Source organism: Paroedura picta, chromosome 6, assembly GCF_049243985.1.
Source record: "Paroedura picta isolate Pp20150507F chromosome 6, Ppicta_v3.0, whole genome shotgun sequence".
NCBI lineage: Eukaryota > Metazoa > Chordata > Lepidosauria > Squamata > Gekkonidae > Paroedura > Paroedura picta.
Genome location: NC_135374.1, coordinates 4,554,450 through 4,581,292, shown reverse-complemented (window position 1 = coordinate 4,581,292; position 26,843 = coordinate 4,554,450). Strand labels below are relative to the sequence as shown.

Genomic DNA, 26,843 nt, shown 5'->3' with positions numbered 1-26,843 from the left:
CTTAAGGGTGACTACCAAAACCTTAAGCATGAACCGGGATTTGACTGAAAGGCAGCACAGCTGCTGGAGGATGGGCCGAATGTGGGACCTCCCTGGTGTTCCTGTGAGGACCCTGGCTGCTGCATTCTGGCTCAGCAGTAGATGGTGACCAGGGGCCCTCTGGCCATGTCAGAAACCCCAGGGCTGGCCTGGAGACTTTGGGGTTGGGCCTGGAGATGGATTGAGGGGTGGAGAATCACGGCAGCTCCTAAAGCTAAGGTATATAACTTTATGTAACCCCTTCTTGTTAGGCACAGGCCTTTGGGTCACTCAGTCCACCGGACTCTGCTCTTTGCTTTGCTGCAGCCAAACAAAACACCATACAGGTTTTCTCGTCGGGCTTGTTTCTGGGTAACATCAAACTAGGAAAATTATCTTTCCTGCAGGGGGTTGGACTAGATGACTCTGGAGGTCCCTTCCAACAATATGATTCTCTGATTCTAACCCTGCTGGGCCGAAAGGCTATCACGGAGATTTGAACCTGGGTTTCCTTGATCCCAGTCCTGCTCTTCAACCATGACACCCTACCGGCAAGCACTTTTGCCCTCACGTGTTATAGAAGAAGAGTTGGTTTTCATACCCCCCCCCCTTTTCACTGCCCGAAGGAGTCTCAAAGTGGCTTTCAATTGCCTTCCTGTCCTCTCCTCACAATAGACACCCAGTGAGATAGGTGGGGCTGGGAGCTTTGGGACACCTGCTCTGTGAGAACAGTTCTATCAGGGCTGTGACTAGCTCAAGATCGTGCAGCTGGCTGCATGTGGAGGGGCAGGGACTCAATCCCAGCTCGCCAGATTAGAAGTTGTCGCTGTTCTTAACCACTGTATCAAACCGCTTGAATGTGTGTCGTTTGACTGCAGTTTGACTGCGTAAGAGTCAGAGAGATACACAGAGGACAGTAACTGTCAGCTGAATGGAGCCTGCCTGATCAGGAGCAGTGTACCCCTTGCCACAAGATGCTGGCGAGAGAGAGGCCTTCTTGCCCTGCTTCAGAGGTTCTCCATCTTGTAAGCAAGGGGTAGACTGCTCCTGGTCAGGTAGGCTCCATTCAGCTAACAGGTACTGAAAACACCTGTCCCCTGTGTCTCTTCCTGACCTTTATGCAGACAAGACACACCCATCCCAAGGGCCATAACACCCAAGCATAAAAGTGCTTCCCATCATGGTTGAGTGGTTGAAGTACCGGACCAGGATCAGAGAGACCCAGGTTCTAATGCTGCTTCGTGCCATGACAGCTTGCGGGCTGACCTCGGGGCAATCACACCTTGCGGGGTTGTTGTAAGGATTTTAAAAAGAATAACATTAGCTACTCCGGGAGCCTCTTGAGCAGAAAGACATGTTGTATATAGTTTGAGTAGAAGAAGAGTTGGTTCTTCTATGCCGCTTTTCTCTACCCAAAGGAATCTCAAAGCAGCTAACAATCGCCTTCCCTTTCCTCTCCCACAACAGACACCCTGTGAGGGTGCTGGGGCTGAGGGAGCTTTGACAGAACTGCTATGAGAGAACAGCTCTACCAGGAGCTCTAACAGGCCGTATGTGGAGGAATGGGGAACAAAGATCTCCGGATTAAAAAGCCCGCTGCTTTTTAACCAATACACCACGCTGGCTCTGCTCACAAGAGAGAGGAAGGTGGGACTGTGAGGAAGGTGGGATTGAGAGAGCCATAAAAGAGCTGCTGTACAAGAACAGCTCTAAGAGAACTGTGACTGGCCCAAGGTCATCCACCCATCTGCAGGTGGAGGAGGAGCAGGGAATCAGGCCTGCTCCCCAGATTCGATGCTGCCGCTCTTATTCCCTACGCTGCCCTGGCTTGAGGTACAGTGCTCCTGACCATACAGGCTCCATCCAGCCGAGGCAATTAAGCATTCTACCTGGGGACCGTCCTCTGCGCCTTTCTCTGCCCTTCCGCAGAAAAAGAAACGAGCTCGAAATCTCGCAGGAAGCAGAAACAGCAAACCGCATAGCCCGGAGGGGGGGGGGGGCTTGAAGATAATGTCCCCCCCCGGGGAGGGAGAAATCTCGAGGAGGGGGGGGGGATGCAAAAGCCGGATCAAGGCAAGCCCCTTGCAAGGCTGCAGGTGCTGGGCAAGGAGGTCCCTGCCAAGGAGAACGGAGAAGGAATCATCTCGAAGCGGAGCAAAAGCCGGAGAAGACGCAAGCCCCGGACGACGGTGCTGGGAGAGCAGATTTCTCTCCCCGGAGAACTGCGTTTCTTCTCGGGCGCCGCCGACCTCCCGGGCTGCCATTTCCTCCCCCCCTTCCCCCTTTGCGCACGCCATGCAGGGGCTACTTCGGAGTAACCCCGCTCCACGCCTGCCCCCGCCAAAGGTCTCCTCGCCTCCCGGCACTGGAGCTCCCGCCCTCTCCGGGAGACCCGGGGGTTGATCTTAGCTGCGCACATCCCCCCCCCCCCGAAAAGAAAAACGAATCCAATCGCCACGGGTAGGGGAAGCGGCGGGTTCGAGAGCTGCGCCCTGGCCCTATTCGGGGAGGGGGGGGCATCCCCTGATCTCGCCTGCGGGCGGGACGGCCTACCTCGCAGGGCTCCAGAGTAGGCGGCGATGATGGTCTTCATGGCTGCGGCTGCTGCTGCGACGGCGGCGGCTCCTCCGGCGGGCCCGGGGGCGATCCCGATCCAGGCGCACCCGCGGGCCTCCGGGCCGGCAGCCGCCGCGCAGCCCTTTATAGGCGCCGGGCCGAGCGGGCGGGAGGGACAAGCGGGAGGCGGCCGGGGGGGGGCGGGAGGCGGGGCCGGATTGTGATGCCACCGAGGCCGGGCCGGCCCTCGGCCAGCTCCGGGGGGGGGGAGGGAGGGAGGGAGGGAGGGAGGACGGAGCTGGCTTCCCCCCCCCTCCTCCCCACTGCCTTTGGCTTGCAAAACTGACGTTTTCAAATGAAATGACTTCCGGGCAGGATTGCAAAAATGGGGTGTTGCAAAGGGAGCCGCGCCGAGGCAGCCGGGGATGGCGCGCAAGGGCAACCCCCCCGCCCTGAACGAGTAAGGATGGAGGAGCCCGTCCCGCGGGGAGGGAGGGGGCTGCGGAACCTGCAGAGGGGAGGAGGCTGCAGGGCGCTGGGCTTAGAGCGCGGCAGGTGCCGCAAGGAGGGGCCCGATCCGCGGGCGGAGGGCTGACTGCTCATAAGTGCAAGAGAGAGAGAAGCCGGGTTGGATCCGGCCGATGGCCCTTCCTGCCCAACGCTCTGGGCCACACGGGGCCCAGATGACACCCAGAGGTCCACCAGCAGAGCCACGACTCCAGAAATGCTCACCCTTGCCCACCCCCTGCCCAGCATCAAGGAGACAAGAGCATCACTGCCCCAGATGGAAGAACATGAGAAGCCCTGTTGCATCAGTCTGTGTCTCGCAGGGGCCCAAACCCAGGGGGCACCAGGAGGCCCCCCCAGCAGAGCTAGATCTCCGGAAGCCCTCCCCCTCTTGCCCCCCAAGCACCAGGAAGACCGACCCTCGGTGCCCCAGAGACAAGGACACAAGAGAAGCCATGGTGGATCAGGCCCTGGGCTCATCCAGTCCAATGCACAGTATCACAGTGGCAAAAACTCAGGGGCCCTCAGGAGGTCCGCCAGCAGGACCAGAACTCCAGCTCTCCCACTCTTGCGTTTGCTGGCAGGGGCTCATGGGCATTGTAGTCCATGGACATCTGGAGGGCCACAGTTTGACTACCCCTGGTCTTATGTCTGGGGCAGGGATGCTCTGTCTTCTTGGTGCTTGGGGGGGCACAGTGGAAGGGGGCTTCTGGAGTTCTGGCCCTTCTGGTGGACCTCCTGATGGCCCCTGGTTTTTGGCCACTGTGTGACTCAGAGTGTTGGACTGTGTGGGCCACTGGCCTGATCCAACATGGCGTTTCTTACGTTCTTATGTCTGGAGCACGTATAACTTTGAACGCTTTGATTCAAATGAGTGGCCATGTTGGTCTGAAGTAGAAGAAGAAGAGTTGGTTCTTATATGCCGCTTTTCCCTATCCAAAGGAGGCTCAAAGTGGCTTCCCATTCCTCTCCCCACAACAGACACCCTGTAGGGTGGGTGAGGCTGAGAGAGCCCTGATAGTACTGCTCGGTCAGAACAGTTTTATCAGTGCCGTGGCGAGCCCAAGGTCACCCAGCTGGCTGCATGTGGGGGAGCGCAGAATCGAACCCGGCACTCCTAACCACTACACCAAACTGGTGTAGCAGAATTATATCAGAGTCCTGCAGTGTAGCACCTTTAAGACCAACAAAGATTTAGTCAAGGCGTGAGCTTTCGAAAGCTCACGCCTTGACTAAATCTTTGTTGGTCTTAAAGGTGCTACCGGACTCTGGTTTTTTTTTTTTAACGTTTTAGCATTGCTTTTCTTCCTCCTCTGCTTTAGGTCAGATCGCATAGATTGGAGTGGGCCCTAATGGGTCCGTTTTGTCAGACGTAAAGGGAAAACCCTGAAACTTTTTCTTTTACTCTAAAAGTTCATTAGAGAATGAGGTGGCTGGATGGAGCCACTGAAGCAGTAGGTGCAAACTTAAATGGACTCTGGGGAATGGTAGAGGACAGGAAGGCCTGGAGGATCATTGTCCATGGGTCAGACACGACTTCGCCCCTAACAACAACAACAAAAAGTTCATGCCCCCCACTTCTGGCTCCTAAAAGAAACCCAAACGCTTTCATGGGCCCCTCCAAGTATCCCGGGCCCTGTCCATATAAGTTGGCCCAGCCTTTGGGGTGGCCCTAAAATGGCTGTGCGTGGTTGGCCCAGGAGTCAGCTGTGGCTTTCGTGACAGGCGCCTGCAGGGAAGAGCATTTGGGATCACAGGCTCCCGACCAGCCACGATTTCATCATCCGTCGGCAACCTTGGCCAACCTCCCTTCCAGACAGGGGTCCCCCCCCCCTGCCCGTCCTGTTTTGGGCGTTTGGCAACTGTTTGCAGACCCTTTTGAGAAACCCGTCCGCTGGCCTCGATCCAAAGGTGGAGTTGGGACAAAGTACTACGGTCTCCCCCCCCCCCACCCCACCCCCGGTGATGCCAGTGAGGGACAGACAGAAATTTCCCAAGCAGTTGCTGGCAACTCTGGCCCAGTCAGGCAACAGCTGGAAACCTGATTCAGAGATTTAAGTTCATGCATTTAGAAGAAGAGTTGGGTTTTATACCCAGTTTTTCTCTACCCGAAGGAGTCTCAACGTGCCTGACAATCTCCGTTCCCTCCTCGCCCCGCAACAGACACCCTGTGAAGCGGGTGAGGCTGAGAGAGCTCTGACAGGACAGTTCTCTCAGAACAGCACTATCAGGGCTGTGATGAGCTCAAGGTCAGCCAGCTGGCTGCATGTGGAGGAGGAGTAGGGAATCCAGCCCGGCTCGCCAGATTTCAGACCACTGCTCTTAACCACAACACCAGGGTTCTCTTATGTTGTTATTTACGAGCTGCTTTAAACTAAAAGGGAATGGCGGGATATAAATCTAATAATAATAATAATAATAATAATATAACACAACTCTAGAGAAGGGACAGGTGAGATTTGGGTGGCTCTTGCCTTTTCTTTGGGGAGCTCAGGCCAGGGCAACCAAAGCGGCACTTCCTCCCTCCATTTCCTTCTTAAAACAACCCTGCGAGGTAGGTTCATCCAAGGGTACTTGGCCCATGACCACACAGTAAGCTTCATGGCAACGCAGAGATCCGAGGTTACGTCACCCAGGTCGTCTGCCTGTGTTTTACCCACCTTCTGCAACATCGACCCATATAGAGATTTGAACCTGACAGTCTAATAACTCCATCACATGGGCCTGTGTAGACATATCTCCGTTCTCTATATTGTGATGGGTGCCTGTGGGCTTGATAATGTTCAGAAAGACATACATGAAGGTGAAGAAGAGTTGTTTTTTTCTACCTCACTTTTCACTACCCAAGGGAGTCTCCAAGCAACTTACAAACACCTTCCCTTCCTCTCCCCACAACAGACACCCTGTGAGGTACATGAGGGGGAGACAGCTCTGACAGAACTGCTGAGAAGTCAGCTCTAAGAGAACTGTGATTAGCTCAAGGTCACCCAGCTGGCTGCATGTGGAGGAGCAGGGAATCAAATCTGGCTCTCCAGATTGGAAGCAGCTGCTTTTAACCACTAAACCTGGGGTAGTCAACCTGTGGTCCTCCAGATGTTCATGGACTACAATTCCCATGAGCCCCTGCCAGCAAACAGCAGGGGATCGTGGGAATTGTAGTCCATGAACATCTGGAGGACCACAGGTTGACTACCCCTGCACTAAACCACGCTGGCTGAGCAGCTCACGGTATAAATTGAGAAGCAGGAGAAGACCTCGGTCATGGTCTCTTGGATGGAAACACACAAAGACAGGCCCTGAGTCTCACTGGTTCCCCCCCCCCATGCATTTAGTGCAAAGATACGCCCGGATTTAAATGTGCACACATCGCTTTTGAAAGGGGTATGCATTCAAATAATAGTTGCTGGAGTTTAAATATACAAAGGAGAAGCCGAGCTTCAGCTGCTTAAAGACAAGAAATTACACTGCACAGAAGAGAGGAGAGAGAGAGAGAGTCTTAACTGTCTAACTGACTAATTCATGTTTTGGAGAGAAAGCCGAAGGAAGCATGCTCAAAGAAACAGGAAGTCTCCAATGGAGCCAATCAGGAGGTCCCTTCCAACTGTATGATTTTTTGATTCTAAGACGTACTGCTGGTGCCAAAGGCTTCTCCTGGGGAACTGGGTTCCGATCCTGGTTTTGCACAAGCAAAAAGGCTAAATCCAGCCATGGCCAACGGGGGATCCGTTGTCATCTTCTGTCCTTGCCAGTGCTCCACTTGGCCCCCCCTGCTGTTTTCACAACAGGGTCAGGAAAGTGTCACCAGACAGTTAGGACTCCTGTCCCAGGACCTTGACTCTGCAAGGCTTTCACTGGGGAGATGAAATCGGCCACGTTTTCCTGGGGCTCATTTCCCCTGTCCTGGAGATGACAGGGTGCCAACCAGGGCACCCGTCCAAAGGGCAGACCAAAATGAAAAGTTACAACAGACAGTTGTAACAGTGCATTTTTCAAGGCACTCAGCAAATCTGAAATTTGAGAATGCTTGTAAACCAGGGGGGGAAATGTCTAGGGCAGGGTTCGGTAGGCCTTTGATAGATTAGGACCCTTGCATTGGCAGAGGACATTGGAGGTGTTTGGTTCATGCTCTCTGGCTCACCTTCGCGTGTATACAAGCAGCTGGATTTGAACCCAAAATCTGGATACCTGACTCAAGGATCTGGGCTCCTGGAGCAATGGGCCCCGTTATTTCATAGCCCCGGTCCCCCTCCCCTGGGCAGGAGAGGGGGGGAGTTTCTTTTCAAAATGAATTGGAGCAAGACCCTCAGAACCGCCCCTCTCTTCACCCCACACCACACTGTCCCTTACCACGCTTGCATGACAGTGGCCCATAGCAAGAAGGAGAAGAAGAGTTGGTTCTTATATGCCGCTTTTCTCTACCCGAAGGAGGCTCAAAGTGGCTTCCAATCGCCTTCCCTTTCCTCTCCCCACAACAGACACCCTGTGAGGTGGGTGAGGCTGAGAGAGCCCTGATATTCCTGCTTGGTCAGAGCAGTTTTCTCAGTGCCGTGGTGAGCCCAAGGTCACCTAGGTGGCTGCATGTGGGGGAGCACGGATCCAGATTAGAAGTCCGCACACCTAACCACTACACCAAGCTGCCCCCCCCCCCGGAGCCAGAGGAGTAAAACGTCTCCACATTTTGCTCCTATAAATGTTTTCCAGATGATATATTACCCCTCAAGATACTGCAAGAATTAATAAGAAATATAATGATAAATGCTGGGAATGTCAAAATATACATACATAATTCCGCCATATGCGGTGGACTTGCCAGAAAGCCAGGAAATATTGAGGAAAGGGAAGATAACTGTAAGCCGTTTTGAGACTCCTTTTAGAGAAAAGCGGCATATAAAAACCACCTTCTTCTAAACTGCTTTGCGACTCCTTTGGGTACTAAAAAGCAGGATACAAAAAAAAAACTCTTCAAGCATAGGCTCTTAACATCTTGCATAAGGGCTGTGTTACCTAGTGGGGAGTCCACATGGGACTTCCGTTGTGAAAGCCGGTACATAGCGGGTTCAGCTGCAGATTCCTGGGCCGCCAACAAGAGGAAAGGGATGGACTTTGGGGGTGGCAGGCTGCCAAGGAGGGTTCTTGTCCGATCTTCCCACGTTATTACTTATAGGGAAAACCACCACAGAAGGCCAGGGCTGCCATGCAGAGGCAGGCGAAGGCAAACACCCTCTGTATGTCTTTTGCTTTGGCCTGGATAGAAGAAGAAGAAGAGTTGGTTCTTATATGCCGCTTTTCCCTACCCGAAGGAGGCTCAAAGCAGCTTACAGTCGCCTTCCCTTCCTCTCCCCACAACAGACACCCTGTGAGGTGGGTGAGGCTGAGAGAGCCCTAAGATTACTGAAGAAGAAGAAGTGTTGGTTCTTTTATGCCACTTTTCTCTACCCGAAGGAGGCTCAATGCGGCTTCCAATTGCCTTCCCTTTCCTCTCTCCACAACAGACACCCTGTGAGGTGGGTGAGGCTGAGAGAGCCCTGATATCACTGCTCAGTCAGAACAGCCTTATCAGTGCTGTGGCGAGCCCAAGGTCACCCAGCTGGCTGCATGTGGGGGAGTGCAGAATCGAACCCAGCGTGCCAGAATAGAAGTCCACACTCCTAACCACTACACCAAACTGGCCCACCAAAGTAGCCCAGGCTAGCCTGATCTTTTTAGATCTGGAAGCTAAGCAGAGTCGGCCCTGCCTACCACTTGGATGGGAGACCATACAGGAACTCACGGGTTGCTGTGCAGAGGCAGGCAATGGCCGACCACGTCTATCTCTGCTCTGCCCCAGACGTCCTAGCTAGTCCGATCACTTCAGCTCCTGGAAGTTAAGCAGGGTGAGCCCTGGTTAACTGTGAGATGGGAGACTAGATGCTGTAACCCGCCACGAGCTGTCAGGGAGTGGCGGGGAATAAATCAAATAATAATAATAAGAGTTGGTTCTTATATGCCGCTTTTCTCTACCTGAAGGAGTCTCAAAGCAGCTTCCAGTCGCCTTCCCTTCTTCTCCCCACAACAGACACCCTGTGAGGGAGGGGAGGCTGAGAGAGCCCTGAGATTACTGAAGAAGAAGAGTTGGTTCTTATATGCCGCTTTTCCCTACCCAAAGGAGGCTCAAAGCGGCTTCCATTTGCCTTCCCTTTCCTCTCCCCACAACAGACACCCTGTGAGGGAGGGGAGGCTGAGAGAGCCCTGAGATTACTGAAGAAGAAGAGTTGGTCCTTATATACTGCTTTTCCCTACCCGAAGGAGCCTCAAAGCAGCTTCCAGTCACCTTCCCTTTCCTCTCCCACAACAGACACCCTGTGAGGTGGGTGAGGTTGAGAGAGCCCTGATATCGCTGCTTGGTCAGAACAGTTTTATCAGTGTTGTGGTGAGCCCAAGGTCACCCAGCTGGCTGCATGTGGGGGAGTGCAGAATCGAACCCAGCGTGCCAGATTAGAAGTCCGCACTCCTAACCACTACACCAAACTGGTGTAGGCCCAGGGTTGCTACACAGAGGCAGGCAATGGCAAACTACTTCTGTTCGTCTCTTGCTGTGAACTCTCTACGGGATCACTGATAAGGAAGAGGACAAGGAATATTTGTTCTTGGACTGGAGAGGGGGCAAGTAGGGAGAAAGGGAAGGGCAGCAGGGAGGGACAGAGGTTACCATGCCGAAAATCTGCCTGCTTGAGCAGGCTTCCCAGGTGAGGCATCCCTGGCCTCAGAGGTAAACACAAGCGGGACGGCCTTGGAGAGAGTCGGCAGGGCTGTAGAACAGCTTCCTTGTACAATCTGTTGGCGCAAATGCCGTAAAAGGGTTGTTTGGGGGTTGTTTGCGAGGCGAGGCACAGCGCTCCAGGTACGAAAAGAGCCGTGCTGAGGATCACGTCTTCCTTTGGCCCACGCCCTTTGGCCCGGGAGCCCTTTCCCTCGTAATCCCAGCCGGCTGATAACGCCCAGGGAAAGCGAGGGTGTCGGAGGGCGTCCTGGACTCAAGTGGGTCGCCGTGTCGGTCCGAAGGAGCACCGCAAAAACAGAGTGGCACCGTTAAGACCAACAAAGATGGATTCAAGGGGGGAGCTTTTGAGTACAAGCACTTTCCCTCAGACTAGTGATTGCAGAGGCTGCCATGGGAAGCACGGGCAGTGCAAATGTTCAGGGGCTCGCGCCAGCCCTCCGAGGAAGGCTTGTGAGTGGGGTTGCCAGTCTCCAGGCGAGGGCTGTCGATCGCTCGGGATGACGAGATCAGTTCCCCTGGAGAAGATGGCTGCTTGGGGGAGGGGGGACTCTACCATTGTTCTCTATTGTTACGTAGATCAGGGGTAGTCAACCTGGGGTCCTCCAGATGTTCATGGACTGCAATTCCCATGAGCCCCTGCCAGCAAACGCTGGCAGGGGCTCATGGGAATTGTAGTCCATGAGCATCTGGAGGACCACAGGTTGACTACCCCTGACCTAGATGTTACCATGCTGATTGATGGCTCACCCTCAGCCTAGATGTGCTGTTTCATTGTGTCACAGGAAGGATGCTGTGCGGCCAGAGGTTTACACCGCGACTAAAACTTTGTGGCCTTCCAACCGGCCAGTGTTCCAGCAACTCGGCTGGCTCCTAGTTGAATTCCGGATTAAGCTGAAGGTTTTGGTAATTACCTTCAAGGCCATACGCGGTCTGGGCCCAGTGTATCTGAGACACCGCCTCCCCGCTTATACCCCCAAAAGAGTCTTACGCTCTGCCACCGCCAACTGGCTGCGGATCCCTGGCCCCAGAGAAGCACAGCAGACCTCAACAAGGGCCAGAGCTTTCTTGGTCCTGGCCCCTCACCTGGTGGAACGAGCTCCCCGAAGAGATCAGGGCCCTGCCAGGACTTCCACAGTTCCGCAGGGCCTGCAAAAGGGAGCTCCTCCGCCAGGCATTCGCTTGAGGCCGACTGACTCAAAACATCTACAGGTCCCTGTTCCTTCCCCTCTCCAGACTGAGAGGTCAGACCTTCCCAAAGATGTGTCAACGTTCCTTTTCCTGTTTAAATATTGTTCTATGTTATATGAGGATTGTTATATTTGTTGCAACCTTCTGTATATTATTTTATTATTAATATTATTATTATTATTATTATTAGATTTATATCCCGCCACTCCCTTGTGGCTTCATTTACCCCATGATGTTCCACGTAAACCGCCCAGAGCCGTATGGAAGGGCGGTATAAAAAACTAAACAAATTAAAGATGCCTCTGGGCTTTCTTCGGCTGCTTCAGGCCACTCGATATTCAGAAGTAAAATCACGGGGCGGTCAGCCCCTCTCTCGGTCCCCATCCGCAATGTGGGGATAATTAAGACGGCCTACCTTATAGGGTTGTTGTAAGGATAAGTCAGAGCCTCTTGTGGCGCAGAGTGGTAAGGCAGCCGTCTGAAAGCTCTGCCCATGAGGCTGGGAGTTCAATCCCAGCAGCCGGCTCAAGGTTGACTCAGCCTTCCATCCTTCCGAGGTCGGTAAAATGAGGACCCAGCTTGCTGGGGGGTAAACAGTAATGACTGGGGAAGGCACTGGCAAACCACCCCGTATTGAGTCTGCCATGAAAACGCTAGAGGGCGTCACCCCAAGAGTCAGACATGACTCGGTGCTTGCACAGGGGATACCTTTACCTTTTTAAGGATAAGTCAGATAATACGTCGGAAGCACTTTGAACTTTATGCCTCTTCGATGGGCCGCAGCGTCGGGGTCGGGTTTTACCGCAGACAGTTCTATTTTTATCTGACGGTGTTGTAAGAGGGGGGAAGATAACTCCATGTCCCAAAGCTCAAGGGCAATTTTTAGCTTGTCCCCGGAGAGGCTCTTGGCGGAGAAAAGTAAAGATTTGGGCAACGTCTTTAAGAACAGCAGAGAGTACGACCCACCCACCCCCAGTGCAGAGAAAGCAAAGGGCAAGAATTCAGAACAAGGACGGAGATTTGCCATTTGTTAAGGCTTTTATTGCCGTATAGATGAAATGATCTAAAACTTAGGCCTCTGAACCTGCCCATTTGGGTCAAAAGTTTGGAGGGCCACTGCAAGTGCAAAGGGGATCTGCATTCATAAATAGGGCCAACCCCCCTCCCCCCACCACCACCACCCAGTTGGTGGCCGGCGATCTCCAAAGATTACAGCTGATCTTCAGAAGACAGAGATACATTAAAAGAGTTGGAAGGGACCTCCTGGGTCATCTAGTCCAACCCCCTGCACTGTGCAGGACACTCACAACCCTCTCGCTCCTCCACTGTCACCTGCCACCCCCTTGAGCCCTCACAGAATCAGCCTCTCCGTCAGATGGCTCTCCAGCCTCTGCTTAAAGATCTCCAAAGATGGAGAACCCACCACCTCCCGAGGAAGCCTGTTCCACTGAGGAACCGCTCTGACTGTCAGGAACTTCTTCCGGAGGTTGAGACGGACTTTAGAATCATAGAGTTGGAAGGGACCTCCTGGGTCATCTAGCCCAACCCCCTGCACTATGCAGGACACTCACAACCCACTCGCTCATACTGCAACCTGCCACCCAGCCCGAAGAAGCCTGTTTCACAGAGGAACCGCTCTGTCAAGGACTTCTGGATGTTTAGACGGAATTTCTTTTGCATCAATTTCCTCCCATTGGTTCTGGTCCGTTCCTAAGGGCAAGAGAGAACAACTCTGCTCCATCCTCTACAAGGCAGCCTTTTAAATACTTGAAGATGGTTCTCAGATCCCCTCTCAGTCGTCTCCTCTCCAGGCTAAACTGACCAAGCTCCCCCAACCTTTCCTCCTACGTCTTGGTCTCCAAACCCCTCACCCTCCTTTGTTGCCCTCCTCTGGACACACTCCAGCTTGTCTACATCCCTCTTCAACTGTGGGGCCCAAATCGTCTCCCCCAAAGAAATCATCTCCCTCCTATCCCCAAATCCTGCTCTTTCCAAACTCCACTCCCAAAGCTCCAGAAATATTCCAATTTAGAGCTACCAATGCTGGAAAATTCCCATATTTAGGGGGGTGGAGCTTGGAGAGGGCGGGTCTTAGGGAGGGACCTCAGTGGGGCTATAGCTCCACCGAGCCCCCCCTCCAAAGAGGGCACCTTTCAGACCAACGAAGTTTAATTCTGGGTGCCAGCTTTGGTATGGGCGCCCACGTCTTCCGGTCCATTGGGAGCGTTTTGCCCAGTCATAGAAGCATGACACTGCGAGCGGTAAACAAGTCTCCCAAGAAGTATATTGCCAAAAACAACAACAACATTTATTCAAGTAAATCCAGTTCACATTCAGGTGGCAGCCCAAAGTAAAGAAAGGGAAGTCTGATTTAGAGGACTGTCCCAGTCTCAAATGGCCATCCTGTCCAGCATCATGGCCCCTACCGTACATAGGTGGGGGGGGTGAGGACACCGTCTCTACAGGAGATACATGCAGAGACGTGTGTCTCTATGGAAGGCCATGTGCAGAGAGTGAGAGGACAAAGACTTATCCTGGACGTTTGAGGCTGATCCTGCCTTGAGCAGGTGGTGGGACTACATGGCCCCTTCCCCCTCTAGGATTCTAGGAGTCTACTTCAGCAGTGGAATGGGCTGCCTAAGGAGGTGGGGAGCTCTCCCTCACTGGCAGTCTTCAAGCAGCAGCTGGACAGATCCTTATCCTGGATGCTTGAGGCTGATTCTGCACTGAGCAGGGGGTGGGACTAGATGGCCTGCATGGCCCCTTCCCACTCTAGGATTCTAGGAGTCCAGTTCAGCCATGGAATGGGCTGCCTAAGGAGGTGGGGAGCTCCCCCTCACTGGTGGTCTTCAAGCAGCAGCTGGAGAGATCCTTCTCCTGGATGCTGGAGGCTGATCCTGCACTGAGCAGGGGGTGGGACTACATGGCCCCTTCCCCCTCTAGGCTTCTAGGAGTCTAGTTCAGCCGTGGAATGGGCTGCCTGAGGAGGTGGGGAGCTCCCCCTCACTGGCCGTCTTCAAGCAGCGGCTGGAGAGATCCTTCTCCTGGATGCTTGAGGCTGATCCTGTACTGAGCAGGGGGTGGGACTACATGGCCCCTTCCCCCTCTAGGCTTCTAGGAGTCTAGTTCAGCCGTGGAATGGGCTGCCTGAGGAGGTGGGGAGCTCCCCCTCACTGGCCGTCTTCAAGCAGCGGCTGGACAGATCCTTATCCTGGATGCTTGAGGCTGATTCTGCACTGAGCAGGGGGTGGGACTAGATGGCCTGCATGGCCCCTTCCCACTCTAGGATTCTAGGAGTCCAGTTCAGCCATGGAATGGGCTGCCTAAGGAGGTGGGGAGCTCCCCCTCACTGGTGGTCTTCAAGCAGCAGCTGGAGAGATCCTTCTCCTGGATGCTTGAGGCTGATCCTGCACTGAGCAGGGGGTGGGACTACATGGCCCCTTCCCCCTCTAGGCTTCTAGGAGTCTAGTTCAGCCGTGGAATGGGCTGCCTGAGGAGGTGGGGAGCTCCCCCTCACTGGCCGTCTTCAAGCAGCGGCTGGACAGATCCTTATCCTGGATGCTTGAGGCTGATTCTGCACTGAGCAGGGGGTGGGACTAGATGGCCTGCATGGCCCCTTCCCACTCTAGGATTCTAGGAGTCCAGTTCAGCCATGGAATGGGCTGCCTAAGGAGGTGGGGAGCTCCCCCTCACTGGTGGTCTTCAAGCAGCAGCTGGAGAGATCCTTCTCCTGGATGCTTGAGGCTGATCCTGCACTGAGCAGGGGGTGGGACTACATGGCCCCTTCCCCCTCTAGGCTTCTAGGAGTCTAGTTCAGCCGTGGAATGGGCTGCCTGAGGAGGTGGGGAGCTCCCCCTCACTGGCCGTCTTCAACCAGCGGCTGGACAGATCCTTCTCCTGGATGCTTGAGGCTGATCCTGCACTGAGCAGGGGGTGGGACTAGATGGCCTGTATGGCCCCTTCCCACTCTAGGATTCTAGGAGTCTAGTTCAGCAGGGGAAGGGGCTGCCTAAGGAGGTGGGGAGCTCCCCCTCACTGGCGGTCTTCAAGCAGCGGCTGGACAGATCCTTCTCCTGGATGCTGGAGGCTGATCCTGCACTGAGCAGGGGGTGGGACTAGATGGCCCCTTCCAGCCCTACGATTTTACCCACCGCCTTGTTCTGAAGGGGATGAGGACTGGGAGAAGGCAGGTGCTCCTGTCAGTAACATGATGGAAAAACCCAAAAAGGCTGTTATTGACTTCCAGTCCTGCTGGGAATGAACCTGCCCAGCCGAGCAAACAGGAGCGTGTCGGGTTCGCTGTCCTAGCAGAGGGCAAATGTCCCGTAATAAATCAGAAGGAACTTTGAAAGGAGGACGGGAGGGAGTGCTGATAAACAGATGCGCCCTGAGAGCGAACGGCGCCGCTAGTGACAAATTAACTCCAGCCAGATGAACATTAGTGATGGGAGGATGGGGAGGGGGTATGAATTAGGGGTGCCAACCTCCAGATGATATCTGGAGACCATGAAGGAGGGAAGGGGAAAGAAACAAACTCAACCCGTGAGACTAGCTAGGAGCCAGAAAGGTTGGGGAATCTGGAAATTATTACCAACAAAACATATTAAATACACATTTTCTCGCACAACTCAAAACAACACATTAAAATCGCCATAGAAGATACACTATACCAGGGCTGACCAACTGTGACTCTCCAGATGTCCACTGACAACAATCCCCATGTGCTGGCAGGGGCTCATGGGAATTGTAGTCCATGGACATCTGGAGAGTCACAGTTTGCCCACCTCTGGTCTATATTATGAATATAAAGAATTAATATTCACTAGGTTGGTTTCTCAAAATCTTCTGATAAGCACACAGCCACACACAGGTGACTGGAGAGTTCCTGGAATTACAACTCATTTTCAGACAACAGAGATCAGTTTGGAGGGCGAACGCTACGGCCTTATACCTCATTGAGGTCCCACCCACCCCCTAAATTCTACCAGTTTGGTGTAGTGGTTAGGAGTGCGGACTTCTAATCTGGCATGCCGGGTTCGATTCTGCACTCCCCCACATGCAACCAGCTGGGTGACCTTGGGCTCGCCACGGCACTGATAAAACTGTTCTGACCGAGCAGTGATATCAGGGCTCTCTCAGCCTCACCCACCCCACAGGGTGTCTGTTGTGGGGAGAGGAATGGGAAGGCAAATGTAAGCCGCTTTGAGCCTCCTTCGGGTAGGGAAAAGCAGCATATAAGAACCAACTCTTCTTCTTCTTCTTCTACCTCCCCCCCCCCAGATCTCCAGGAATCATCCAAACCAGAGTTGGCATCCCGAGCAAGAATGCATCTAGCTAAGTAATTTCCAAACTTCTAGTGAGCTAGCATGCTGTCATGTTGTGTGCCCAGATAGAATCATAGAATTATAGAGTTGGAAGGGACCATAGAGGCCGTCTAGTCCAACCCCCTGCTCAACGCAGGATAGCCCTAAGCATCCTAAAGCAGCCAAGAAAAGTGTGCATCCAACCTTTGCTTAAAGACTGCCAGTGAGGGGGAGCTCACCACCTCCTTAGGCAGCCTATTCCACTGCTGAATCCTGCCATCTTTACAGCAGCTGGGACGAGAGCCTTGATATGGAATGGGCTTACTGGCCCTCAGAGGAGGTTGCCCAATAAACCTCTGGATGAGTCACTGCTCAGAGTTTGCTTCTCACCAATGAAAAGATCTGCCCAGGTTGGTAACTCACGTAGCAGCAACAGGCAGCCTCCTCTGAAGGTGAACAATTCTTATTTCTTATTTCATGCCCTCTAACTGTGGTGTTTATGGTCTAACATGGAGGGTGTTAATTCACACAAAAGTTGTTCCACGCCCTTCCAAGGACAGAAGGTTTCCCACCCCAAATTCAGAAATGATCCACAAACGGCCAACTTTCCTAGCCGCTGATGGCTGCTGATGGAGACGGGGGTGCTGTGAGAAACGCTGATGCTAAAGGACAGAGAGTTCTGCGACCCGCTGGGTACACTTGACGGAAGACACCCCCGGATAGGCGGAAAAACCAACAGCTGTGATCCTCCTTGGACCTGTACAATGAAGCAGAAGGAAGACCGCATGTTCCAAGCACGCCTCATTAGGAGAAGATACTCAAACATCTGTACCGCCAACCGTGCTCTGGAATACCTGGGGAAGCCAGCACTGCAGGACAAGCCAGCCTGATCACAGAGGCTGCTCAAGAACTTGCTTGGGGTAACCCATCCAAGCAGTGTGTCTGCCCAGCTACTGTGGCTGTGCCTTGGCCTGGATAGTCCAGACTAGCCAGATCTTATCAGAGTCATGACACAGAGGTAAGCCACAGCAAACAATCTCTGATCATCTCTAGCCTTGAAATCCCTGTGGCAGGGGTGGCCACGCTGGTGGCTCCCCAGACGTCCATGGACTACAACTCCAAGGAACTGTAGTCCATGGACATCTGGAGAGCCAAGGTTTGGCCAACCCTGCCCTACGGGGTCTCCTAAGTCAGTTGAGAATTGACAACAGATCCCATCACCACTGTGGCTGCTTCTGCTTCCCATGCATATAGAAGAAGGAGAGTTGGGTCTTATTTATATGCTGCTTTTCTCTACCAGGAGAAGCAGCTTTCAATCGCCTTCCCTGTCCTCTCCCCACAACAGACACCCTGTGAGGGAGGGGAGGCTGAGAGAGCCCTGATATTACTGAAGAAGAAGAAGAGTTGGTTCTTATATGCCGCTTTTCTCTACCCAAAGGAGTCTCAAAGCGGCTTCCAATAGCCTTCCCTTTCCTCTCCCCACAACAGACACCCTGTGAGGGAGGGGAGGCTGAGAGAGCCCTGATATTACTCAAGAAGAAGAGTTGGTACTTATAAGCCGCTTTTCTCTACCCGAAGGAGTCTCAAAGCGGCTTCCAATAGCCTTCCCTTTCCTCTCCCCACAACAGACACCCTGTGAGGAAGTGTGGGGCTGAGAGAGCCCTGAGATTACAGAAGAAGAAGAAGAAGAAGAAGAAGAAGAAGAAGAAGAAGAAGAAGAAGAAGAAGAAGAAGAAGAGGAAGAGGAAGAGGAAGAGGAAGAGGAAGAGGAAGAGGAAGAGGAAGAGGAAGAGGAAGAGGAAGAGGAAGAGGAAGAGGAAGAGTTGGTTATTATATGCCGCTTTTCTCTACCCGAAGGAGTCTCAAAGTGGCTTACATTCACCTTCCTTTTCCTCTCCCCTCAACAGACACCCTGTGGGGTGGGTGAGGCTGAAAGAGCCCTGAGATTCCTGCTTGGTCAGAACAGCTTTATTGTTCTTTATTGTTTACTGTTGCATTGACGAGTCCAAGGTCACCCAGGTGACTGGTTGGCCATAGCTGGCTCCTTGGTGTACAGACGTGCCATTTGCCCAGCTTGCAGGTAAACCCCTTTAAATAGTTCCAGCCCCCCAACAGTTGAGAAATTGAGGAGTGGGAGGGGGAAAAAATGTCAGGAAAACAGCCTCCATGGCTGGCAAAAATGGCAGGAAATTTCCCCATGGCTCTGTGTTCTTTACAACAGAGATGAAAGAAAGTCCCTAGAGCAGGGGTAGTCAACCTGTGGTCCTCCAGATGTCCATGGACTACAATTCCCATGAGCCCCTGCCAGCAAACGCTGGCAGGGGCTCATGGGAATTGTAGTCCATGGACATCTGGGGGACCACAGGTTGACTACCCCTGCCCTAGAGCATCGCCCAGGAGTGCTGCCAAATCCTCCTCAAACCACGCTCTCCCCAAGCACCACCCTCTGAACCTTCTGGCATTTGCCAAGGCAGCACTGCTGACCCCTGATGCAATGCCTGGTGCAGATTGCAGAGTTGGAAAGTACTGAACGCAAGCAATATTTCTTCTTCCAGGTGAAAGGTCTGGCGTTTAAGAGTGAAGCGGAACGTAAATAAGGCAAAAGCAATGACCACTGGGGAACTATACAACATCAAGGCTGACGGTGAAAAAAAATATCAAAATCGTTAAAATCGCCTTCCCCTGATTTGTATCAGTTCTCCTGAAGGAAAAGGACAATTTGGAGGACAGGCTCTATAGCAATGAGGTCTCTGTCCTTCCCCAAATCTCCAGGGCTTCTTCCAGCTATATCTAGCAACGTTACTCCCCCTCCCCTGCTAGGGGCCAGGAGAGAGCTGGCAAGCTTATGGGCGGTTGAGAAAGAGCCCACCAAAGGACCACAGAGGATTGGGGTTAGGGGTCGACAGAATTTGAGAGAAGCTCAGAAGAGGGATCGGGGTTTTCTGTAGCTCCCTCCTCCCCACATCAGATGAAAATTGCAACCTGGTTCCTTCCTGGTTCCACGGATCACCAGCCAACAAGGGAGGAGGGATACCAACCTCCAGGCAGGACCTGTTCCCCCGGACAAAATTGCTGCTTTGGAGGCTGGGCGTGGCATCACACGCTCCCCCAATACTGCATTCTCTGGGCTGCACCCTCAAATCTCCAAGGATTTCCCAACTTAGGGTTGGCGACCCTTTGTGCATCCTCTGAAACCTGTCCCTGCGACCGTGGCACCCACCAGAGGCCCTGTGGGCCCCCTGCGTTCGATATCGTGCTGCCATGACTGGGCAATGATGTTCCTCAGAAAACCGAATCCCCCAGGAGTCACATCACAAGGAGACTCAACTCGCTAGGAAAAGACAACCTTGCCGGGAAACCCTGAAGGCAGCAGGAAGTGAGGAAGACCCAAGAGGAGATGGATGGACTCAATCCAGGAAGCCCTCTGTTTGCAGGACCTGCACCAAGCTGTTGACAACGGGACGTGATGGAGGTCATTCATATATGGGGTTGTCAGAAGCTACCTGACAGCACTCAACACCTGTGCGCATCTGTAACATCCCCGCTCTTTCTAGGTGTTCTGATCCATATTTCATTCTTCCACTGAAATCCCTACTGCTCCTGTATTTGTTTGTTTGTTTGTTTGTTTATAATGAGATTTATATTGAAGCCACTGCTCCCAAGAACTGGCTCCTGGCCGTTTACAATATCATCGTATAAATCATACAATAATAATATATAGAATCATAGAATCATAGAGTTGGAAGGGGCCATAGAGGCCATCTAGCCCAACCCCCTGCTCAACGCAGGATCAGCCCTAAGCACCCTAAAGCATCCAAGAAAAGTGTGTATCCAACCTTTGCTTGAAGACTGCCAGTGAGGGGGAGCTCACCACCTCCTTAGGCAGCCTATTCCACTGCTGAACTACTCTGTGGAAATTTCTTTCCTGATATCTAGCCTATATCGTTGTACTTGTAGTTTAAACCCATTACTGCGTGTCCTCTCCTCTGCAGCCAACGGAAACAGCATCCTGCCCTCCTCCAAGTGACAACCTTTCAAACACTTAAAGAGGGCTATCATGTCCCCTCTCAACCTCCTTTTCTCCAGGCTGAACATTCCCAAGTCTTTCAACCTATCTTCATAGGGCTTGGTCCCTTGGCCCCAGATCATCCTCGTTGCTCTCCTCTGTACCCTTTCAATTGTATCCATGTTCTACCTATAAAATCCCATTAAAACCCCATTTTAAAAAGATACTAAAATTCCATACAAGTCATGGTGATATGAATATAATATACATCCTAACCGAGCCCCTTGGGTGGGACTAGATAGGCCGATGGAAAGTTCGGCCAATGTCAAGGGGGGCCATGGGATCAAGGCCAGTCGGCCCCGGTCCTAAGGAGAGAGGGTTGCCAATCTAAATCCCTGGATCACCTCCCAGCCTCAGACAAAGACCTGGTGGAAGAGCTCCGTTTTGCAGGCCCTGCAGAACTCAGAGAGTTCCGACAGGGCCCACAGCTCTTCAGGGAGCTCATTCCACCAGGTTGGGGCCAGGACCAAAAAGGCCCTGGCCCTGGTCGAGGCCAGGCATGCTTCCTGGTGTTACAAATTGGACATTGTTTTTTCTGGACCTGTTCACTTGAACCCATTTGGGGAAACAAAGGCCAGTTTGCAGGGCCCTAGGGGTCATGTCTAGACTCCTTGGAAGGAGAGCCAAAGGGTTCCGGCAGGAGGGAGAAGAAACAGAGGAGCTGCTCTTTGGGACATTCTTGAAATAAATACAGAAGCCCAGAATGCAGGCTGAAAGTGATCCTTGCCATACTGGAACTCCCACGGACAAAGCTGGCTCCGGTTTCTTCGCAAAGAGCAGCTGCACAGTGCGGGGGTTATAAATATTTTCTGAAACCCACAAAAGTCTTGGCTGGACAAAGCCTATATATAAGACGATGACGTATTTTTAGATGACCCCTGGAGAAGTGTTGCAGACTTATCCTGGGAGCATTAAATAAAAGATTTGGCTGCAATAGGGGGCTGGCATAGACAGCAATGGACAATTAGGAAGAAAAGATGGGCAGCTGCATATTTGGGGGGGTGGAGCCTGATGTGGGTGTGGTTTAGGGAGGCGAGAGACCTCAGCAGAGTATGAATGCCATAGAGTCATAGAGTCGGGAAAGACCTCCAGGGTCATCTAGTCCAACCCCCCGCAGAAGGCAGGAAAGTCACAACTACCTGTCCACACACAGTGACCCCAATTCCATGCCCGGATGATGCCCCCCCCCCAAAAGACCCAGAATCCCTGTCCAGTCTGGCCTCCAAAGCAGAGATTTTTTTCCAGGGAGACAGATTCAAGAGGGGAGCTATGTTAGTCTGAAGCAGCAGAACACAGTCTGCATCCAGGGGCACCTTTAAGACCGACAAAATTTTATTCTAGGTATCAGCTATCATATAAATGAAGAAGCATACCTGCACACAGAAGTATATATACCTTGAATAAAACACCATTAGTCTTATAGGTGCCACTGGACTCCAATTGTGTTGTTCTTATTTTCCCCCTGGGGAACTTATTTATGCTGTACCTGGAAATCAACTGTAATGGCAAGAGCTCTCCAGGCCAGGCCTGAAGGTTGGCAACCCTAAAGGTACACTGCCTCTCCTGTGCTGTGTCCAATCTGCTGGGCTGCCAGCACTTGGTTGCAAAATTTGTGGGGATTTTTTTTGGGGGGAGGGGGAGTATAGCCAGGGTAGGTGGGGCTTGGGGAGAAGATGGACTTCGGCCATTGAGTCCCTCCTCCAAAGTAGTCCCAAGGAGAACTACCCTCTTTTGTCCAGAGATTCATAGTCATCCTGGGAGATCTCCAGGCCACGTGAAGGTTAAAACCAGAACCTTGAACCGGATCCGGGCAGCAATTGGCAACCAGTGCAGCTGCCTCAGTACTGGCTGGATGTGGGCCCTCCAAGGTGTGCCAGTGAGGACCCTAGCAGCTGCGTTTTGCACTAGCTGAAGTTTCCGGATCAAGGACAAGGGAAGGCCCGCGTAGAGCAAGTTACAGAAATCTATTCTGGAGGTGACCGTTGCATGGATCACTGTGGCTAGGTGTTCGGGGGACAGGTAGGGCGCTAATAGTCGGGCCTGGCGAAGGTGGAAAAACGCTACAGAGGCCACCCTCCAAGGCAGCCCTTTTCTCCAGGGGAACTGAGTTTTTCAGTCTGGAGATGAGCCCCGGGTCCCCCCTGGAAGCTGGCATCCTTACCAGCAAGTGACTCCTTTCTCCACACCCACCAAGGAAGACACAGGCCAAGGGCCCCGAGGGCAACCTCTTTGGCATTCTCCATTGCCAACTCCAGACTGGGAAATCCCTGGAGAATTTGGAGTCAGCCGCACCTGTAAAGAGTACACGTTAGGGAAGACTTTTGACTCACACTCTATGATATACCATAGAGCTTGCCCTGTTTGGCGCCCAGAGCAACCCTCATCAAGGAGCGGCACCCCAATTCACTGCCCTCTTAACCCCTTCTTGCCCACCCTGGCCCATTAACCCTTCCCTCTCCAGGGCGCCCCTGCCTCTACCGCCCGCCTCGACCCACCTGCTCCCTTCGCGCCTGCGCATTGGGCTCGCGTTGTCAGAGGCCGCCAGTCACGGAAGAGTTAAGAGTGGTGACGTCACAGCATGTACGGCTCCTCGCCCCCCCCCCCCCCCAAAAAAACTGTCGTTTCCCCTCCCAACCGTCGTTCTGACCTCATGGATGAATATTATGAGCCGCGCTGAGAGAAAAGAACGGATGCGTGACGGGCAGAGGTACCTTTCGCGCCGATTGGCTCCGGCTGCCAGGAGGCGTGACTTGGGCCTGTTACGTCGCTTTTTCATTGGCCACTTGGCACGCCAATCTACTCGACATCCTTCCTCTCCTGCGATGCCTACCCGAAGCCGCTTTCTGTCAAAGACTCGCTGACAGGGAATTATTCACTCGCTCCCTATTGGTCGATGTGTTTCCTGGGGGGGTGGGACAAGTTCGGGGAACGGCTACCGATTGGATAATACTTTCTTGGGAACCCTTAATTGAATCAACGATGTTTCGGTTAACGGGGGGGGGGGGGGGGGAGAGGATAGAACGTCGGCGGCGCAACTGGCGAGAGAATGTTTTTGTCACGTGGTAAAAGAAGCGCCTGAGGCAGCAGAGGATGGGACCACCCGTCCATCTCCATGGTAACTGGGGAAGAAGGCCTGGCTCAGAGATGCCCAAGGATGCTCTTCCCCACAATGCATTGCGTCGACAGCATCCATGAGCTTTTTGCCCTGGCAGGTTCTCCTTATAAGGGCCCATGGAGCAGGCAATCTTATGGCAAATGTTCAGAGCAGAACCTTGACTTGGGATTCCGTGCCTGTCTTTTGCAGTATTCTTTTTCCTCTGGTATATTTAGGCTGCAGGTACAATTTGTTTTAATCCCACTTTTCTAAATCGCGGTGGAATGTCAATTTTCTGTGTGGGAGAGTGCCCAAGGTGTTTTTCTAAAAAAACAAAATTAGGCAGTGGCTTCCAGTGAGCCCCCTCCATTGCAATCCTTGTGGTTCGGGTTTTGGCACATGCATTTTAGACTTAGTTCCTCAAAGAAAGGGAACCAAAAGGAATGCAGGAAAAGAGGGGGATGCAATGTTGAGATTGGGAAAGCTTTTTAAAAAAAAACACTGAGAAGCAACTGCAAAGCCCTTTTCAATACTGCTGAGCACTAGGAGAATCTCTGCTGGGTAGTCAGCACTGTAGACAAAATTATGATCTCATAATATGGGAAAACGTGCTAAGGTACGATAGAATTCACTGGCATTGCAAGCTGTGAGTGTTAGCAACATGTGTCTGTATGTGCACATGCCTGTGCTAAGTCGGCCACAACTACACCATGTTTTACACAGGGCTGCAATCTGCATAGGAGAGCAGAACTCTGGCAGAAGCTCTGAAGAGCTTTTTAAGTCTTGTGTCACTAAACTGAAAAAAGTGGGGGATTTTTTTTATTGCTACCCTAGCACAACTGCACAGTAGCACTAATCTCCTTCCTTACTCATTTGCGATATGGTTCTTGTTGTGATTGTCTAACTTGTCTAACTTGATCCTGCACACTGGTTGTGACCTTTGTACCGTCTGCATTTCAAGAGTGTGTTCCATCAATCAACCAAGGCGGTTTTCCTTATACTTCTTTGCTCTGATTTGGGTGGGAGGCACCAACCCTCTGGCTCTGCTTCTCAGCTTGGGCGCTTCGTTCCCTGCCCAAGAGTGGAGATCTGGATCATTCCCAATGCAAATATTTTTTCTTCCAACTATGGTGGGGATATGGCAGTGGTGCTGGATGTGTTCGTCACCAAGAAAGAAGGTCACAAGAAATGTCTAATGTTTGAGTAGTTATACAACTTTGTTTGGTTTTTGTCCTTCTAAAGCTAACCTACAGTTCCCAGATTCACAGACCCGGAAACAAGCCACTCTGACTCCCGCAGAAAGCGTCTGTGATTGAGATTGGCAACAGACAAGTAGCCTTTCCCCCCCTTTCCCATGCAAGATGGCTGAAGTGAGAGAGTCACTTGACTTTCAAGTTGTCTATCTCCAAAATTTTATCATGTGTTGGTGGAAGCATTTCCTCAGGGAGCTCAGGTGGAGGCTGTGGTTAAAAACTATAGAATTCCTGGCGATTCCTAGAGCAATCCTTCATCACTTCCTGTAAGAATTTCCAGAAATTACATAAGGTTGCTTTTTTTTCTTAATTTTTCTCTTGCCACTGCTCTGAGTGATAGCTGGGAAAGAGACCTGCTGGGAAACGGAGCTTGACCCCACTGGGGCTTGAGAGCCTGTGTGGTATACTGGTTAACAGTGCAGCCTGTAATCTGGAGAACTGGGTTTCACTCACCACTGCTCCTCCACATGCAGCCAGCTGGGTAACAATTCACTCAGTGGCGACTGGAGGCCCGCCCCTGTTGGTTCTGCCTCTTCAGCCATTTTGTATGACCCTTCTTTTCCCCAGAAAAGATGAACAGCAGGTCAACTGGTTGAACAATGGCGTTTATTCTTCTCTTAATCACCTTGACCTGTCCGCTCCTTGCCTCCTACTCTCAATTGCCCACCCCCGAGCTTCCCTGCTTCCATTCTTATACCCTCCTGTGTCTCCACCTCCCTGCCTTCTTCCTGTCTCCACCCTCCCCTTCCCAGAGCGTTTCCTCCTTCCGTTGGATCCTTATAGGTAAGTATGTGTTTTCTTCCTCTAAGTCCTGCTTGGCGTTAGAGTGCTCACTGGCCCTCCCCTGGGGAACGTCAGGTGGGGCGCTATTCTCTTGCCACCCCCTCCTGCTTCCCCTCTCCCGGGCTGTCTGAGAATCAGCCTCCCGAATTGTCCTCCGGTCCTACGACTTCTCCAGGTAACGCTTCTCCCTGTCCTCCCCGCTCTTCACTCTCCTGTCCCTCCCCTGGTGTTTTATGGGATGGGGGCCCTGCCTTTGTCCTTCTCCTGCTGCTTCCCTCCTGTTGTGTTTCTCTGCTCCCCCGCCTGCCCCCGGCGCTAATAGTCCAGATTGGATGGCAGCAACGGACTCCGACGCTTAGTTCCAAGGCTCCCAGAAACCTTTAAAAAATTCCAGGGGCTCCTACTTGGTCAAAAGGTTGAACAAAGCTGCTCTAGAGAATTTCCACTTTCAAGTGGCTAGAGAATCTCAACTTTTAAAGGGCCAGCTCATGTCTGGTTAGATCCTTTCATAGGGCAAGCTGTCCCAGCACAGGGTCATTCTGTCACCGCTAAAGTGGGGCTTATCTATCGAGCCCGGCTTTGTGGGTTGAACAGATTAGCTCTTTGGTATGAGGCTCTCTGCAGCTGCCAGAAGGGGACCCAGAAGGACCCTGGCCAGGATTAGCAGGCTGTGTGTCTCCTGCCTCCCCCCCCCCCCACTCTGCCTTCAGTAGAAAAGGTTCCACAGTGTTGCATTAAGTGAGAAAGGGGCTTCTGGTGTGAAAGTCATTTCCTTCCCCTCTGGCAGGTGTATACAATCATCTCCTACAAACTTCCCAGGAAGGCAAGTCCACCTCCCACCGAGGCAGCATATCCATCTCAAACAGCCCTCACGGACAGAAAATACTTTCATGTCATGCAAACCTGGGATCTTTGTGCTAAAATTTATTTATTTCATTTATTTTTCGTTTTATACTCTCAGAGCAGCTCACAACAATTGGGAAATTTAAAACCTGTACATAAATCCATCTTTAGAATTTATCGATCCCGAATCATTCTGTAAGATCTCTGATAAACTTTCCCCTCTTGTGCCTGGGGGTTTTCAATGGTGTGCCAGTATTAACCTGGTGCAAGGCAGAGGAGTAAGTGTCCGGCTGGGAGGGCCATTTTGCAGGCCCTTAGAAAGCTCTGTAAGGGCCCACGTCACTGCCAGCAGCTCATTCCAGTAGGCCAGAGCCAGACTTGAAAAGGCCCTGGCTCTGGTCAAGGCCCAGTGTACCTTTATGGGACTGGGGATCACCAGGCAGTTGTAATTTGCTGAACAAAGAGCTCTTCA

The 26,843-nt window shown here is 52.5% G+C and overlaps 1 protein-coding gene across 2 annotated transcripts in view; it reads right to left on the bottom strand.

Moving 5' to 3' along the window:
- DGAT2 (diacylglycerol O-acyltransferase 2) overlaps positions 1-22,690 on the bottom strand; it is a 54,542-nt gene extending 31,852 nt beyond the window's left edge. Inside the window, exon 1 of one of the 2 annotated variants that reach the window (XM_077341231.1) lies at positions 22,560-22,690. In XM_077341231.1, coding sequence (XP_077197346.1) covers positions 22,560-22,641 — 82 coding nt within the window. In that variant the 5' untranslated portion in view covers positions 22,642-22,690. Of the gene's footprint in view, positions 1-2,571; positions 2,764-22,559 lie in introns of those variants that run through there. The other variant, XM_077341233.1, reaches the window with a different exon arrangement.
- Positions 22,691-26,843: the final 4,153 nt, after the last annotated feature.